Source organism: Sceloporus occidentalis, unplaced genomic scaffold (assembly GCF_023333645.1).
Source record: "Sceloporus occidentalis isolate IW3139 unplaced genomic scaffold, rSceOcc1.0.p SCAF_4, whole genome shotgun sequence".
Lineage (NCBI taxonomy): Eukaryota > Metazoa > Chordata > Lepidosauria > Squamata > Phrynosomatidae > Sceloporus > Sceloporus occidentalis.
Window position 1 is genome coordinate 31480777 of NW_028316984.1, and position 18451 is coordinate 31499227.

The window sequence follows — 18451 nt, forward strand, 5'->3', positions numbered from 1 at the left end:
TCCAGCAAATGCTGCACTCAGTGAATGACAGGACAGACCCTCTCATGGCTGCAGGAGTTTACCACATACCATGCAGCTGTGGACAAATCTACATGGTGACTACCAAACGCAGTGTTCAAACGCAAATCAAGGAATACGAGAGACACTGCAGACTGGGTCAGCCAGAAAAATCAGCAGTAGCAGAACATTATAAACTAGCAGGTCAGAATGCACAGGGAAGCCATTGAAATCCATAAACACTTGGACATACAGGAAAAAAGAAACACCTAAAGTAAACAAGTTTGGCTACCAGTCCTGAAAAATACCAAAATCAAGAGCCAGCAACTGCAAATGAAACCTCCCCAGGATGAAGGGGATTCCCCAGCAGACAATGGATCACTAATTAAATGGACACCCTGAGGTCTTGCCATTCAACAACAGAACAATACACAGATAAATCGCTTCTTCTCAACCAACAGTATATATACCCCACTCTCTTCCATGCCAACATTCTCTGAAGATGCCAGCCACAGCTGCTGGTGAAACATCAGGAATAAATTGTTCTAGAACACGGCCTTAATTAATCATCTGAGATGAGTCCCTAGGGATAACTTTACCCATAAAAATAACACAATTTGGACAATGTTGTGGTTTAAATATGCTAGAGTCCATCTTGTCTCCCTCTAGCAGTATTTCTGACTTGGAGCAATTATTTTACCCAGATACAGTATTTTACTAAAATTATTAATCAATTGCATCAAAATAGGGATTTTCTACTGGGGCTTTGAAATGAACAACAAAAGATCATCTGCAAAATAACATTTTAAAATTCTAAACTGACTCTGGGGTGAAACAGACCACCCCTTTGTGCCAGCTTGAGGGTGGCGTCAGAGCATGGCATTTAGACACATGCTCTGACACCACCCCCAAACCAGTGTCCCACTGTGCTCTTGCCGGGAAGGTTTGTGGTGCTTGGTGCATTCATCTGCATTCAGCACCGGGTAACTAACAGTATCTTTTGTGGGGGCGGCGGAGTGATTTGCATCTTCGGTAGTGGAATGCAGTACTGAATTGATCTGGATCACTGGGATCCATTCCCGGCCATGAGTCGTTGCCATGTTGATCCGAAACTGGCACCAGTGTGAATGCCAGACCGGGTTGGGGAGATTCGATCACTCTAAATGTACTGTAAACATTGATTCAGTATCACGTCACTGCACAGATCTGCATCTCCTCAGTACAAAAAAGTGAGTGTGAATGACTCATAAGATAGCATTTGCCTTGTTTACAGCATTATACAGCTGGCTCATATTGTTTATGATCACCATTAATCCCAAGGTCTTTGCTGAACTGCATAGCCATGAATCCCTCATCTTTTACCTGTGCATTTGGGTTTTGTGGCCTAAATGTAGAATTTTGCATTTGTTTCTGTTAGATGTTTTCAGCTAATTAGTCTGCTAATCAAAATATTATGGGGGAATCTTGCTGAAATCTGGATAAATGACATCCACAGTATTCTGATCAAAATAGATATAGGATTAATTAGGCAGGATTCGTTCTTGATAAGCACATGCTGGATCCTTCCAAATGCTGCATTGTCATCAAGATACTTGCAGACACCTGCACAATATGTTTGAATACTTTCTGAGGATACTGAGGTCAGGCTGACTGGTCTGTAGTTTTCTGGTCTTTCTTTCTTTCTTTTTAAAGAGAGGAAGAATATTTGCTGGTCTCCAGTCCTTTGGCACTTCACCTGTTCTCCAAGATGTTTTTAAAATGATAGTAAGATATTCAAAGAATGCATCAGCACATTCCTTCTGTGATGCAGCTTATCTGGTCCTGCAGATTTCAACTAATTTAGGTTAAGTATGTGTTTCCAGACGATCTCTTTATCAGTCTTAATTTGCAGTCTGAATTCCTTGCCAGTATCCCCACTTATGGAAACATATACTTCTCTTTAGGGAAAATGACTGAAGCAAAATGGGTGTTCAGCAGTTGTGCTTTTGTTACCATCCTACCATTCTTGCTGATCAGCAATCACACTGTTCCTTTGGTCATTCTCTTGCTTTGAAAATATTTGGGGGAAAAATCTTTCTGTTGCTTCTCGCTTCCCTAGCCAGTCTCAGCTCATTTTGAGCTGTAGCTTTTCTTACACTGCTCTTACAAGCTTGAACAACATATCTGTACTCTTCATTGGTGCTTTGTCCTTCCTTCCATTCCTTTTTTGTTCTTTTCACTTCCTCATCAAATTTGCTGTTCAGCTACATTGGCTTTTTCAGGTGTTGCCTTTTTCTTCTTCCATGGAATTGTGATTGTACTTTTAGCAACTCCCACCCATGGTGTGTGTCTTTTTCCTTCAGTGTCTCTAACCATGGGATTCTATCCAGTAATTCACTGAGTTGGTTAAAATCAGATTTCTTGAAACCCAACTGTTTGACTATATTCTTCTTTGCCCTGCTCCACAACTGCTAATTTTAATATTACATGGTCACTTTCCCTAAAGTACCAAGTGCTTTGATTCCCTGACCAACTGTTCCCTATTGGTTTGGCTCAAGTCCAGGCTTGCTGATTGCTTCCATCCCTTACTTTTTGAAAAAGGAAACTGTCTGCAAGGTACATCAGGAATTTGTCAAAAAGCCTGTGCTTAGCAGTTAAGTCTCCCAGTAGATATCAGAGTAACTGAATCCCTCCCTCCCTGCCTCTACTAATTCTTGCACCTTGGAGATTTATTATATTTGTTTCAGAAAAGCATTGTCCATCACCTTTTGTCCTGCTTCAGGTTTCTGCATGCACACAGACTGTTGCTAGGGAAGAAGCAATTTACTCCTAGTTTTTTTCAGATAATGTCGGATAAGACAAGGCCAGTAAATCAAACAAAGTCTCTAGATAGCCAACTTGCCTGGGAGGGTTCACTTGTGAACTAGACATGCAGCAGAGAAGTAAAACCAGTTCAAAATCCTGAGAGCCAAAATTTTCACCCCATCCAAAGATCAAGGTTTCAAGTATGAGGACAATTGTTCCCAACAGAGAACATGGATTAGAGATGTCTCTAGATTATCTCCTTTTCCATGGCAAGAAGCCTCATTGACCATCTTTGGTCTACTTTCTTCTCTGCCTGTCAGGTCCGAAGGCTTAATGCAATTGCTCATCCAATTGTTCTAATCATTCTGCTAGTGCCAGTGTTTGCTCAGTCCCAGGTGTCCTGGCTTTCTTGCCCAGGGCTTCATAGTCCAAGGTGATCTGCTCAAAGGTGTTCTCAGCACCATAACTGGTACCCACATGAATAAGGAGTACTGCTTTGTGTTCTTGATCAGCTAGACTTGCACAGAATATAACAAGAAATATTTCTACATATAATGTTGTGTGTAGAAAATGCTATTTCCTGTATTCTGTGCAAACCAATTACGTGACATTTTGTTCAGACTAAGTCCTGAATTACAAATAGGCTTTGAAAATAGTGTTTTTGAAGACTTTCTCACGGTGGGAGGAACATTGCTAAAATTACCTGTTTCATCCTGGTAAAAGAAAATCAGTGAACAATTACAGCGCTTTCCAGGCAGAGAGAAGTTATAAATCGGGGTCCAAGTGAGGCAATATAAAACTGTTCAAATGGTAATAAATACTAAGGAATTTGTTTCAGGGATATAATTATTATTCTATAGATCAGGGATAGGAAAATGTGGCCTTACAGAAGTAATTGAACTGCACCTCCCATCATCCTTCACCACTGGCTATACTGTCTTGAGTTGCAGTCAAATACCTGGATATAAATATTATAGTTCCCTTGGATCCTACCTTTAAAATCACAATCTAATGGGTGTCTTCACATAAAGATCAGGTGACATCATATGAAGCTCCACGTGATTCTAACATTGGCTTAGATTTTGCACCATAAATATTTTACTTATTTACAGCAGTGTTGTTGATCTGGCTTACATATGGAAAATATAAACATTTCACAATTTTAATTTTCAGGCTACAGACTGGAAAGGTCAGCTTCACAAAATAAAGGCAAAACACCTCCTATGATGGAGATCATAGGTGGCAGGCTTTCCTGAAACTCAGTTTCATAATACAAATATGAACCAACACAATTAATGTTACATCGAGGATTGAAAGGATGGTTTGCATTACCTATGCAAAACTTGGAAGCAGTAAGTTAGAAGTTGCCTAGCTCTCTGTAACTCATTATAGTTTTTTTTTGGGGGGGGGGGTTAAAATGTAACCATTTTACATTTTCAAAATAACACAGAAAGCAATAACAGGAATTCCCCCCTCCCCCGTGAAAAATCAAGAATGTTTTCTAGTTTCCTTTAAATACTTTTTGTCTAAATACATCTGTGATGGCACATACTTAAGTTTAAGAATTGTTTTGAAACACACACTTTATCTGATGCAGCACATACAATTCCATCAACATGAATAAACCTGTTTTTAAGATGTAACAGATTAGTTTCACAAATGTCTACCCAAGGAATGATTCAAAAAAGTGACTATTTAAAAACACACTACTGCAGACATCTAGGCAAAATAAATAATTTTATTGGCATTAACACTCTCTTTTATAAAGAGATCAGAGCTTGTGTATATTCCAGGGAAACGCAGCTCCTTGACAATTTTTTCATACAATATTGTTAGGATTTTAAAAGTCATTGATTATGTCTTCAACACAATCAGAACATTTTTATGATCTGGAAACAACCATCTTAAAAAGAAAGACATCCCAGTGGTATAGAAACATTGTTGTAGTAGCCATAGCTTGAAAGCTGTACATCAAGAAATCTGCGTACATGCTTCTGATCTTTACATCTGTAGCAATAAATGCCTTTTCCTCAAGGCTGCAGGAAAACTGCAGAGAAGGGAAAGGGACCTAGTTCCCTCCATCTTCCCTGTAACAACTACCAAACCATTCATTTCCAAGTTACATACCACTTTTTTAAACTAGTGTTTTAAAGACATTTTAATAAAAATGCCACCTCCTTATATATCTGAGTAGTTAATATATATTAAGGGTTGTTTTTAAAAACAAAACAAAAAACAAAATGAAAAGAAGACAAGGCACAGAGAAGAAAAAGGAAAATTAAAGAAACAGAACATTATTATTATTTTAAGAAAGATAAAGTCTTTCAGTGTAAGCATCTTTAGTAGTTTTATGTGAGTTCATATAATTCTCTACATTTTAGAAACAAGAATTTCTTCCAAGAGATAACATTTTTTACAACAGGTTATCCTCTTCTTTTGAAGTGGCACTCAGTAACAGCAGTAGAAATAGTTATTTCAAGCTCTCAGAATGGACCAATTATTGCACAGTTAAATACCTCACAGAGGTCAGTGGGAGATTTTATTGCTGCTGAAGTTGATTTAAAAAACCAATCAATCCTAGACTATTTATAACTGAACTAGGGTAGGTTCAGAAGTCTTCAAGTCTTACAAGGAATGCCTCTATCAAGAAATATGAGCTCTGCACAAATGAACAGTAGGAACATCCAAATAAATATTAAGGCTTGCAATAGCTATAGTTCTCTTGAAAATTCATGGGCAGTAGTAAGGTGAAGAGTCCAGGTCACAGCAGAGGGGCAGAAAGTCAGGCGTTGCATAACATACAACTGTGGATTGTATACAGTATCCATTGCTTTTGTCCCCCAGAGTATAGACACACATGCTCCAAAATGGGGAAGGGTACAGTGTGTCTGGACCACATGCCAACCTTTGAGGGAAAAAAAAAAGAAATATTATATAGTCATAATGTGAAGTAAGAAGGAATTACTTAATTACTAAAGCAGGAGTGCATTTATTAAATGGGTGATCCAGATCAACCCTTGGAGTATTATTTTTAAACTGAAAGAATATAAAATATCGATGCTAACCAGAGCATCCATCCACCACTGCTAACTTACAAATGGCTTCAGCATGTAATTGCGTCTTTTATGCTTCTCAATAACTATTATGACATATAGGCACAAGTAGCTGATACTTCAAGGAGAAATAGCAAAGCAAACAAGAGCAGGTCTATTTACTTGCAGTTGTAGTACTTAATGTTAAGGGAAGGCAGAATGAATAGGAAAAGGTCTATCATGTTACCATGGTTAGACTGTTAAACTAGAACTGGGGAGACATATTCACATTTCTGTTAAACCATTAGGTTAAAGTTGGCCAGTTATTACTAATCTCACAGCACTGTTCTGAGGGTAAAAACAGGAGAAGCAGAACTTTCTGAGAGCCGGTATGGTACTGAGACTAGGAAACTAGGAGATCAGGGTTCAAACCCCCACACAGCTATGGAAACCCACTGCGTGTTATTGGTCAAGATGAATTCTTTCAATCTCAGAGGATGGCAAGGGCAAACCCCCTTAGACAAATTCTGCTAAGAAAACCCATGATAGGTTTGTCTCAGGGTCATCATTAGGCAAAAATGATATGAAGAGACAGAACAGCAGCAGAACCTTGTACTGTACATCTCTTGTCCTTCTTGGAGTCAAGGTAGTATATTATGTGTCTATGTGACATAATTAGAAGATGGAGAATACAATGAAAGATCTGGCACACGGAATTGAGAAAATCTGAAGCTGCTGAGTTGAAACGGAATGTGCGTAAGCAACTTAAAAGATAAGGACAACATAATGCAAGGACATGAAACTGAAATGTACCAAAACAAGAATTGAATGTGTGCAATACAATCTAATGTAAGGAGTACTAAAACAAGAATGGAATGGGAAAAACACATCAATCAAGAAAAATGACACAGATATTAAAAAGTATAAAGGAATCTTCAAAACCATGGCGCTACTCTGCCAGAATCAGTTTTAATGACACCGATCACTCACTCAGAGAACTGATCAACCTCTGGGAAGAGTCATGATCATGAGTACTGTAGGAATGTGTGTATGAATGAGGCCTCTTTATATGTAATTTGTTAGAATAAATGTTACTTATGTTAGAATAAATGTTACATAAAAAGTGTTTAAACACAGATCTAGTCTCTTATGTGTCTTATTGAAAGTCCTCTAGTCTAATTCTGTATTTACTCACTTCTCTAGATTCAAAGAACAACTCCTAGATAGGTGGCAGGACAGCAATGTAATAAATGAGTGAGTGGTTTAAAACTCTCTGGGAACTCAAAACACATTTTCTATGTGTATTTTATAGATGAAAATCCTAAATCTGTCAACAGAGATTACAGGTGATGAGTACTAAAGAAGATACCTGTAGTACCGATTCAAGGTTGCATTTCTTGCTTAGTGTTAGCAGATCTGCTAGGAGAAGAGACAGCTGCTAACAGTCCACTGACAATCTCCCTTCTGATCTCACCAACAATAGATTCTTTGATCTGAAAAGAAAAATCGTATTTTAATTTAAACTACTGTATTTGCCAGTCTATATTTAGACAGATTTATGTTATCCCCACTTTGCTTACAACATTTCAGTCACTGGTGTGATGCAGAGCTCTTGAGAGAGTCCGCAGCCAGCTGTATAGTGTCAAAGTTGGGAAGAAGGCAAGCTACTCTCATGTTTGCCTGGGGATGGTGTTACACTTGCTACACTCTGCAAAATACTCAAAGCCTGAACAGGGATTTTTACTGTATGTGTAATTTCACTTAGCAGTTTATTTGTCATGTCATCCAGTTGTAGGGTGCAGTCAGTATCTGGTTTGTTTCCCTCCCAACAAACTCAAGAAAGAACCCATGGCTTTATGGTTGTTTCTCTGGTTTTTGGGAGGAGAAAAAGACCAGAGACTTTGTTTAGCTGCTCCCTCCACAATCTGGTTGTCACCATGGGTCCTTGGCTTGTCATGTCATGTGATTGCAGCTGGTACGTCAAAACAGTAGTTTCCTAGGCCTCTGACCATGCCTTTATTTTTCTTCAAAATGTGTGAAAGACCCTCAGTTAAAACAACACTTGGTACTCATAGCTCAGTGCAATGTAATTTTGGCTTCTAAAATAAATCTTTCTTTGTTCAGATGGAATGTCTCTCATTAGCTAACAAGTTATCCTTTCTTCTTATTAACATTGTCAACAGTTACTTACAGATTGCTGGCCCACTAATTCACCTCTCTCCCCTTTCCCTTTTGACCTGGGAGTACAAATCAGCAGGAGTGGATATCAAAGCACTAGTGCCCAAAAACATTAACACCCTGGGGCAGGAATCTCTAAAGATCCTTTTTTCCATAGGGACCTATCTGAGAAGGTCATTCTTTGGACAACAAGCATTCAAAAGTGGAAGGTCCTTATCTGTGGTGGCACCCAGGACCTGGAACCCAATCACTAGTTTTGTTCACTGATTGCTTTTGTTACTAGATGAAGTAAGGGTTTTCTGTGTCCCTCCCCCGCACACACACCATAGCCTTTTAGCTGGATTTAGCATCATCTTATCACTTTTAGCTATTTTTATCTCACTTCTTGTACACCATTTCATCTTCTGTAGTTTTAACTTAATATTTTTATATGAGTTGCCATCTGTTACGCTTTTCTTCATTCATCATGCACTTTATCCTGATGGCATTTCTTAAAAAATGGAATATAAGCCTCTTAAGTAGATAAAATCAGTTAAAATGGTAGGTGTTCATCTTCCTTTCCTAGTGAGCAGCCCAGTGCAGAGATCAGGGTCCGCCCTTTCATTTGGCCCTGGATAATCCCAATAGTGACATCTGGTATACAGGGTTGGCGATGCCATGAGTCAAAGTGAGGCAATCATCTTAGGCAGCAGTTGCTAGGTAAACCAGTGGCAGTAACATCTTAGAGAAGACAGTTGTATGTGTACCACGCTGCCTGCTATGAACTTTTAAAACTATCTTGATGCAGTGGAGGCTGAAATTTCAATTGGCAATCTGGTCAGTGCATGGAGCCTGTATGTACATGTTGTCCCTTGCCTCAGATAACAAATTGTCTGGAGCTGGTCCTGTTGACGTAACACCTATGCATGAGGATGTAGATAAAACTCCTTCTAGCTTGATTCTATCTTAACTCTCATATAGGCAATTTTTTAACAAACAAACTTCTACTGAGTGCCTTAATCTGGGGTACTATTCATCCCAATGAGACTTTTCAATGTACTGCTGGGTTTAATCAGGTCCAAATTCCACAGGAGTGTTTGTGGAACATGAATCAAGGGTATATCACAATGCAGACATCCAGAACCAGAAAACACATGGCTGCATGAGGCAGCATATTACCTTGAGTAAGCAAATATTATTTACAACAAATTATATTACAATTGTTTAAAACAGGTGACTATGTCTGCCTAACTCCTAGCTCTATTTTTGTGCAAATTCTGCAACAAAACATGGGCCTGTGAGTTGCAGAATCATAGAGTTGGAGAGACCACAAGAGCCATCCAGTCCAACCCCCTGCCATGCAGGAACACACAATCAAAGCACCCCCGACAGATTGCCATCCAGCCTCTGTTTAAAAACTTCCAAAGGAGGAAACTCCACACACTCCAAGGGACTGTTTTCCACTGTTGAACAGCTCTTACTGTCAAGAGGTTCCTCCCAATGTTGAGGTGGAATCTCTTTTCCTGTAGCTTGAATCCATTACTCCAGGTCCTATTCTCTGGAACAGCAGAAAAAAAGCTTGCTCCATCCTCAATTTGACACCCCTTCAAATACTTAAATAAAGCTATCATATCACCTATTAACCATCTCTTCTCCAGGCTAAACATACATAGCTCCCTAAGTCTCTCCTCATAGGGGGATGGTTTCCAGACCCTTCACCATCTTAGTCAACCTCCTCTGGACACACTCTTAAATGTCGTATCTGCCTGCTGTAAGGGTTACATACTTTAGGAATAGACAGGCTTATAAACATTTAAAATAAAGCAACCCAGTTAGAAGGCCAACTGTGTGTCTGAAAGAACAAGAAACCCTTAATTCATAAGGCTGATTTAAGGTGCCCAGTGGGTGTGGGTGTGCACTGTCCTGAGATCTTTAGACTGCCTTGTGTTAGTGTCTAGACACATAAGGCATGACATAAAGCCATCATACCACTGTATGATGTTAGAATGGACTCCAGATTGGGATGAACAACTGGGAATCTTGCTGGAATCTTGCCAGGAATTTTGCTAGAAGGTCAATAATAAGGAAAAAAAGACAGGAGCCAAAGACAAGGAACAACCTCAAGCATACCCAAACCAAGAAGACCATTGTTATCTGAAGTCACTTCCCAGACACAGAGCTTTTTAAATTTCTTCCTGTCTAAGACTCACAGTGTCTAATTCCTGGAATAGTTAACTGCCCAGGAATATATTCCAAGTGGCAGCCCTAGTTCCTAACTAAGAACTGCTCTAAGTAGAACCATCAGTTCTCAGTTCTGTATCTAATGGCTCTTTGGGATTTGCTTCTTCAGAGACAATTGCTTCTCTACCAAATAAAAAGATAGATGTTTTTTAAAAGCCACAAACTAATTAGAAGGAAACAAATGCTGCAAACTGATAAAGTCATCCCAAATTAGCATAGTTAATGGATGTGCCAACAAGAGAAAAGGATTCATCTTTGTGGGAAGGGAACCGGACTAGGAACAGGGAACTTGTGTTCTATTCCTGGCTTTGCAACAGCAAGGCTTCCTGTGTGACCTTGGCAGGAAGCTGGAAGACCTTTGCATCCAAATATGCTGGATACAAGGAGGAGGGTGCACTTTGTTAAGTAATGTTTGTGAAGGAAAGGCAGCACATAAAAAAAAAAGTACAGCAACTCCTTTAAAAAAAAATTCTTAATAGCTGAGTGTATTCCTAAAGAACGTTTTAAAATGTGCTAGCATCACTTCTCAAAACAGCTTGCTGTACATCCCATTTGAAAAGATAAAATGCCTGCATCTAACGAAAGCTTGCTGCTTTTGAAGACGCTTCTGCAAAACTAGTTCTCTGACATGCCCACAATATTCCTCCTTACCAAGCTTTGGTGAGACTTGCAAAACTGCACATGTATTCTGAAAAAATAATATGGAAACTGCTCATAAATATTTACTAAATGCTGGAATTCATATAAATCAAAACTTTATTAGGTTCAACAAAATGTTACAAAAATGCTATGTAGCACTTCTGTAAAATTTTAGGGGTATAAGAAAATATTACTAGCTACTATTGATTTTTGCTTTTACTTCAAGACCACATGGCTTCATTTTTTAAATCTGAAATCATATTCTTTTCTTTGAACAATGTGTTTAAAATTATTACTCCTTCCCTAATCAGTGAGTTAACTTAACTTTTTGGTACTGTTATATCTCACAAATGACAGGCCAGGCTGTATGTTCCATAAACCACAGGAGAATAAATGTAAGTATGTAAACCAAGGGAGAACAACTGTACTATAAGCTGTTTTCTTCTGTGGATATGATCTCACTTATCTGAAGGAATAGTGAGTTCTTTTCTATTCCAGTAAATAGTTAGAGGGCAAAAGCTTCAAACACATTACAGTCCACTGAGGCATGATATGAAACACTACATATTTATTATGCTCACACCCTTTGCAAATAAGATAATTCAAGTACACAGAAGCAGAGGAATTATTCAGTAAGCCATGAGTTTAACATTTGTGGGGAGAAAAAAAATCAAGAATGCTTACTAATGGACTTCTCTGCAAGGAATTTGGAAACAAACAATGGAAGGCTGATGCTTTTGGTATTTATGAGATGTGACGTGTATTTAATTAAATGCATGTTGCCACTCAGCTGCCCTCCTCTGAAATATATACAAAACAAACAACTAGGCCAATTTCTTTGTTGAAGAATGAAGTAATACAGTTCTACATTACGAAGTAATACAGTTCTACACTCACTTATTTGGGAGCATAACCAGATTAATTCATACGGTCGTGAAAAAACAGTTTAAAATAGGAACTTGCAAGGATGGATTGCCAGATATCCAGTAGAGGCCATCCATTCAGATCCAGCAAATGCTACTTGCAAACGTCTAGTGATCACTCCACCCAAAATGGTCAATGCTCAGACATTATAGGTGTTGCAGTCCAAAACATATGGAGGATATAAAGTTACCTGCTCCTCTTCTAGATCATTTCACCACAATTCACTTTCTCCGCTCTTATTTATAAGCTTCATATCGCTCTGGCAGGCATTACGCCAAGCCTGCTCTCAGGCAAAACCTCATCCAACTGAAAGCTCCAATTAATAAAGTGTGTAAGGTGGCAAAAATCCACTCCAGTGGGAAATCTGTAACCTACTTGCCCTCACTCACCTCTCGGATGACTTGCTGCAATTCGTCATTTTCCACGCTCCTGTGAATTTCTTCTGTTGCAGGAGCAAGAGGAGTTTTTTCAAGTTTCTGCTCAGCCTCACACATAGATACTGGCTGCTGTTCAGAGTGCTCTGGTGGCTGCCCTGTTCCCGCTCTTGCTGGTGGAGAGGGCATCAAAGCCACGCATGCCCGATAGACTCTTTTGCCATGGGGCTTGGGCTTAGTTGTTTCCGATGAATGAGCAACAGCTTTTCTACTGGCTTGACTAGAACACACGGAAGAAGAATCAGAATTTCCACCATGGTCAAATGCTGCTTCTGAGCCCTCTGCTGGAGGAGTCTCCATTCCTGGTTCTCCCAGTCCCATTCCCAACTCTGACTTCAGATAGGACTGCTCCCTAATGAGTTCGGAAACCTGTGGATTCAGGAGAATGGAAGAGAGTCAACTGCTTTGACCTCTGATCATGGTAGAAACACACCTAAACTGCCACAAGGGCATGAAATGGTGTTTCAGAACAGAATTAGGAATGAAATGGATTACTTGTTTATTAATGTTAATCACTGAATTTTATTTTATGCGATGTGTGGATATAAAGACTATATTAAAAAACAATTACAGATTTAAAACAATAAAATTTTTTAATAAAAGTCCAGCTATAAAATTAAAAAAAAGAAATAAAAAGAAACAGTGTTTCACTCTTAGGGCACAAGCCATGTTTTAATTTGCACAAAAATATTTCAAGGTCTTGCATGAATTCAACAGCACATCCCATTATCTCATTCACTGCATACATATATAGAGGGAGAGATGGATACCATACCCTCCATTTCCAGACTGTGACTGTACCAGGAAAAAAAATTCAAACTTGTAATAAATAGCAGTGAGGCATCTCATTTATTCTACAAGATGATAACACAGGGCTTTGGGCACACGGCTGTTTGTGTACCTGCAGGATTCTATTCCGTGCTGCCATTAAGGCTCATTGTTGAAGGTAGCCCAACTAAGGGCTCCTCATCCAAATGTCTGTGAGACTAAATGCCATAATGGTAACTCTACATCTACCTTCCTGACTCTGCTATTTAGGGTTACTTACTGGCTCTATCACATTCACTGGAGAAGGACATGACAAATTTTCAGCACTTCTGCCTCCATACATGCCCTAGGAGAAAAACAAAGCAGAAATTTGGATTATAGTAATTTCTGGAAGGTGTTTAATTATCCATAGTGTACAGTAGGGATGGGCAAATTCAAGTGATTGGGCAGTTGTATTTCCACCTTCTAACCATGGTACTAAAATTCATCACTATGCTGAGGAGAAAAGAACCACTTTAGACTTTAGAAGCATACATCTTGTTTTACCATGGAAGTGTTTTATTTAAAGACTGAAGTTACAGTTTTGTGGCATGGCAGAGGGACTCAAAATAACTTGGGGTGGGGAACTGTATCTGGCCTGCAGGCCAGGAATCCCAGCCATATACACTATACAGTAGTTTTCTGAGAAAACCTCAAACCAGGGAGCCAAAAATAAAAAAGAAATGAATAACTTTTATTCTGACATTTTAGAAGGCTGCTGTTAATGTATAAATAAGGAATTTTAAAAACGTATAAGGGTTCATGTTCCCTTCCTACATCAGCATTCTTCTCTTGAAAAGAAAAAGAAAAATCTCATCATGCAGAAGACAATATGTAATCTGCTTGCAGTCAACAGGGCTACTGCAACCAGAATATTAGCCTCTTTATACTTTATCCACTTCCAACAAGAAAGGATATGAAAATGACATGACTACTTTGGATTCCCTTCTTCTCACCACTTATGAAACATATTTTTCCTCTTCCCCCACCCACAGTTCATTGATTTCTTCATATAAATATGGACAGGGAAACCAGAAGATTGGAAGAGAGGTAGACTGCAGAAGTAGAGAGTTAGATGCTGCAAGACAATTTTAACATGGTCCCTAATTTACAGTGGCATCATGTTTCTCCAAAAGCAACCCAGGGAGGGTGGATCATATGCCACAGGTGGGCAGAGCAGAGGCCAGACGTGAGTGAGCCCAAAAATAACAATATGCTATCCATTCTCTTTCTCCCAGCCCCTTTCATTCTCATTTTCAACCTTTCTTTGTGTCTCTCTTCTCCTGTTTTCTGTTTCCCACTCCCTTCAATGAAAATCCCACTCCAAAATTACTATTAAGACTGGGAAAATATACCACTTGAATAATTGTTGTTGTTGGTTGGCGGGGGGGGGGGAGGAGCATTTAACATGTGTGGAAAGGAAAACTGAAGAGGAAACAACTCCCTACTGGTTCCAAAGGCACTATGGGGCTACCCTGAACACATGGTAAAATTGTTTGGGACACAAGTTGTGACTCTAGTAGAGAATACGGGCCTGATTTCATACCTCTCAGTATTGGACAAAATAGTAACAAATCTGCAAACCAACATTTTGGCAGAGCCAACTTCAAGCTTCCCAACTTGAGAACATGGGTTGGGAGGGACAGTTCTATGATCTTTGGACCTTCTGGTTGCCAAATGGACCCTCTGAAAGACCAACCTTCCCAAAAAAGGTGCTGGCTGGAAGTCAATTTCTGTTTTTGAAAGGCGGGTATTTGGGGGAATTAAAACAGTGCACTGGGTCCTCATGACCCATAGAGCATTTGAGAACCTTTTCCCTCCCCCCCCCCCTTTTTGGTGTGGGATTATCTAGGCCACCAAAACAGGCTTGGAAGGATGTAATTTACCTACACTTGCTCTGCAACAATAGGAGCCATCATAAGGTCATGCCCATGGGACAGAATGAACTTCTCTTGAGTGTGTATGGCTTCACGATTTTGAGATTGTGAGGTAATGACCATCTGCCTAGACTGCCAGCTCCAAAGGGATCTAAGGCCACTAGTTTGACAATATGCCAGTGCGTATCCACTACTGACTTCCATTAGCCCTCTGGAATGTGAAATCTCATGAAAGCTATTCCATCTCAAAACCAAAAGCCTAATATAACTGCTGCAATTGCTGGTGGAGTACTTTACATAGTGCTTCTACTTCCATTACACAGAAATATTTGCAAAAGTACAATACATTTTCCCACTTTGAATCCCATTGTGGGAGAAAGGTGGGCTATAAATCCTTGAATTAAATAAATATAAATAAAATAAATACATTTTCTATAAGGCATCAAACATCTGATACATTTTTTTCCAAAGTGAAATTCTGAGAAAAAGACTGGGATACTGATATCTGCTTGCTTGCTCCAAATAAGTATTTCCAAGCTACAGACAATCACCTGTAACCATGGACAAAACACCCTACCTACCATGAGTGTCTGTTGCCTGAAAGGTGAAGACACGTGCATACTTCTGAGCTGGTCTTCAAGTGCAAGGAGACGCTCCTCTAATTGCATTTCTAATTCTTGAAGCTCCATCCGGACAGATTTTCTCAGACTTTGCAGTTGATCGGCTTCGTATCTAAATTACAAGTAAGTTCAAAGCAACAGAAAGTATTACTCTCTTGATATGAGAACTAAAGAACTAAAACTAAGGGCCCTGAACCATATTTGCTCTGATGGCATACCAGCTTGGGCTTTGTATGAAAGCTACAGCAGTGAGAAAATAAGGGTGAGATTCATGGATCAACCTCAACAGCTAGCAACTTTTACTTTCTGGGTTAACAGAACACTCAACAGAAATAGCTAGAAACAAAACATTCTGAATACATATTACAAATGCACTCACAGACCCTTTCTATATATAAATGTGTGGGCCTAAATAGAATGTTGGATTTGATTTTGAACTGATGTATATTTATATAAATATATCTATATCTATGGCATTTCATGTGCTCCTCTATTTCTTGGCTACAATGGTTCCCCAGGTTTCTGGAATCTATTTTGGCTGGGGAGGGATGTGCTGGGGGAGTCACCTCTTCCTAGTTGCATTGATGGAAATCTCTGTGGAATCCAATGGTATCCCACCCATGATCTCTCTCTCTCTCTCTCTCTCTCACACACACACACACACACACACACACACCCCTCAGATCTTTGCAACACATTTGTACTATACAGGAATTAAGGTAAAGGACTCATAATCTGTGTCTGTGTATGAAGAGAGGAAGGCTACCTACTTTGCAAATCTAAAGACAAATGTGCATTTGCTGGTTATTTTAGAAACATTACAAAATACTTAACTTTGTTTTTCAAATCCTTTGCAGCTGAATTGAGAACACCAACTCTCTTAACTAAAGGAGAACATGACTTTTAGATGGAACCAAGGTGTTTTTGCTAAATCTGTAAATTAAATGCTATGCAAAAGGCCTCAGATGAAATTTAGGAGTTAGTAGTAGTATATTATATAAGCAAAGAACAGGCTTGGCCACATAGAAGGAGTATGCATGAAGAAGAAAGTGAAAGATTAAGCATAGCAATGAATGCAGTTGTAGACACACTCCAACAACTATGTTTTTTCCTCTCAGGATGACTTCTACAATGATCCAAAAATTGGATTCCAGTGGAAACACCCTATCTTAAAGGTTTCTTAAAGGACACAAAGTGTGAACATTCGAGAAGTGGTTTCCAAGATTTTATTGCTAGAAATTGTTGGATGCCATCTCCCCTGGATGTGGACTTTGGGAGGCAAACTCCAACAACATTTGGGATACTATTAGATTAGAAGATTAGATTGGACCTGGGCAGATTAGAGTCCAAATCTTCATTAAGACATTAGGCCTAGTCAGCCTTTCTCAACCAAACTTCATGTGCTTAAATGGCTAACATAGAAGAGGGAAACAACATATTTTTCATTGACCTCCCTGGAAGGATAGGTTTTTTTAGTGTTTTTTTTTTTTTTAAAGAGTATTAATAAAAAAAATTCAGACAAACATAACTATGGTATTGCAGAAGTATATAGTAGTTATGGCTATAAAAGTCAGACTAAAATAATTGTGTGCTACAGCATCAAAATCAGCCCACTGGAAACCTCCTACAGAACATGAAGCTGATGCTAACTTCAAAAAAACACACACACTCCCAAATGTGAGAGGAACTTACCAAGAGAAGAAAGATCATAAGCAATGGGACGAAAATCTGATCTTGGCAGAAGTACTCTGAACTGAGCGAAGAGGAGAGATGGCAGGATAGGAAAAATAACCAGCATGGAGAAAACGGCAGTGGTCTAAAGTGAGTTATGATCAGAAACAAAGCATTTTAGTGCCAGAGGTAGAAACACAAAGTATCAGATTTTAGATGAGCTAAAGAGGCATTAGGAGAAGGGAGGGGACTGCCAACTTGCATGGTTGTGGACCAAGAAGGACAAGCAAGGCTGTGGACCAGAAAGAAAAACAGTGCTTTGGGAGTGAAAGATTTTAAGGGGAATAACCCAACATTTAGGCACAAATGCAATGACAAGTTATTTAAGGTAGCACTTGTTTTGCTAACCTCTCTTCCTCCGTCATATGGTGATAAACTGTTGTCTGCTGACGCAACATGGCCAATTCTAAATCCATCATCTGAGTTCTGAATAGGTTGAGGTTCCTTCTCACCCCTTGAAGATCTTGGAAGGTATTCTAGAATAATATAAACAAACTTGTATTTACACTCTTGAACTTCATTTAAAAAGAAGCATTTCTATCTGTGCTTTTTCAGGGACACACTCTGGTATCTATGCTGCAGGAGAGATGGGGAAACCTAGCAGACAAGGCATAAGCCTCCTTGGTGCCTCAGCTACACAGCCCTCTCTGTCTTCTCTGTCCAGAGGAAAGGAAAATAGGAACAGAATTCAAAAGGACCTTGGTAAACTAGAAAACAGGACAGAAATTAATAAATGAAATTCAATTGAGACAATTGCAAAATTCTACATTTAAGCCACAAATGTCAAATGCACAGGTATAGGATGGGGGATACTTGACTCAGCAGTACTACATATGAAAAGGACTTTAGGATTATTGTTGATATTAAACTGAACATGAGCCAGCTATGTGATGCTGCAGCAAATAAGGCAAATGCTATTTTAGCCTGAATTAATACAACCAGTTTCCAAGTCAAGAGAAGTAATAGTTCCCCCTATATTATGTGCTGGTAAGGCCTCATCTTGAGTTATGTGTTCAGTTCTAGGTGCCTCATTTTAAGAAGAATATAGACAGGTTGGAGCAGGTTTAGAGAAGGGCAACAAGGATAAGAAGTATAGACCAAAAAAAAAAAAAAACCAGATGAGGAAAAGCTGAAGGAGCTGGGCACATTTGGCTCCTGAAGAGAAGACTTGTGACATAGGGCTGGAGCAGACAGGTGTGAAAGAGCGG

The 18451-nt window shown here is 39.2% G+C and overlaps 1 protein-coding gene across 3 annotated transcripts in view; it reads right to left on the reverse strand.

The window, feature by feature from the left end:
- Positions 1 to 4499: 4499 nt before the first annotated feature.
- ITPRID2 (ITPR interacting domain containing 2) overlaps positions 4500 to 18451 on the reverse strand; it is an 85491-nt gene continuing 71539 nt past the window's right edge. For 2 of the 3 annotated variants that reach the window (XM_089519627.1, XM_089519625.1), the window contains exons 14-19: positions 17592 to 17719; positions 15474 to 15624; positions 13257 to 13322; positions 12164 to 12577; positions 7183 to 7306; positions 4500 to 5686 (exon numbers count right to left, since the gene is read on the reverse strand). In XM_089519627.1, coding sequence (XP_089375753.1) covers positions 7196 to 7306; positions 12164 to 12577; positions 13257 to 13322; positions 15474 to 15624; positions 17592 to 17719 — 870 coding nt within the window. In that variant the 3' untranslated portion in view covers positions 4500 to 5686; positions 7183 to 7195. The remainder of the gene's footprint in view (positions 5687 to 7182; positions 7307 to 12163; positions 12578 to 13256; positions 13323 to 15473; positions 15625 to 17591; positions 17720 to 18451) is intronic. The other variant, XM_089519628.1, reaches the window with a different exon arrangement.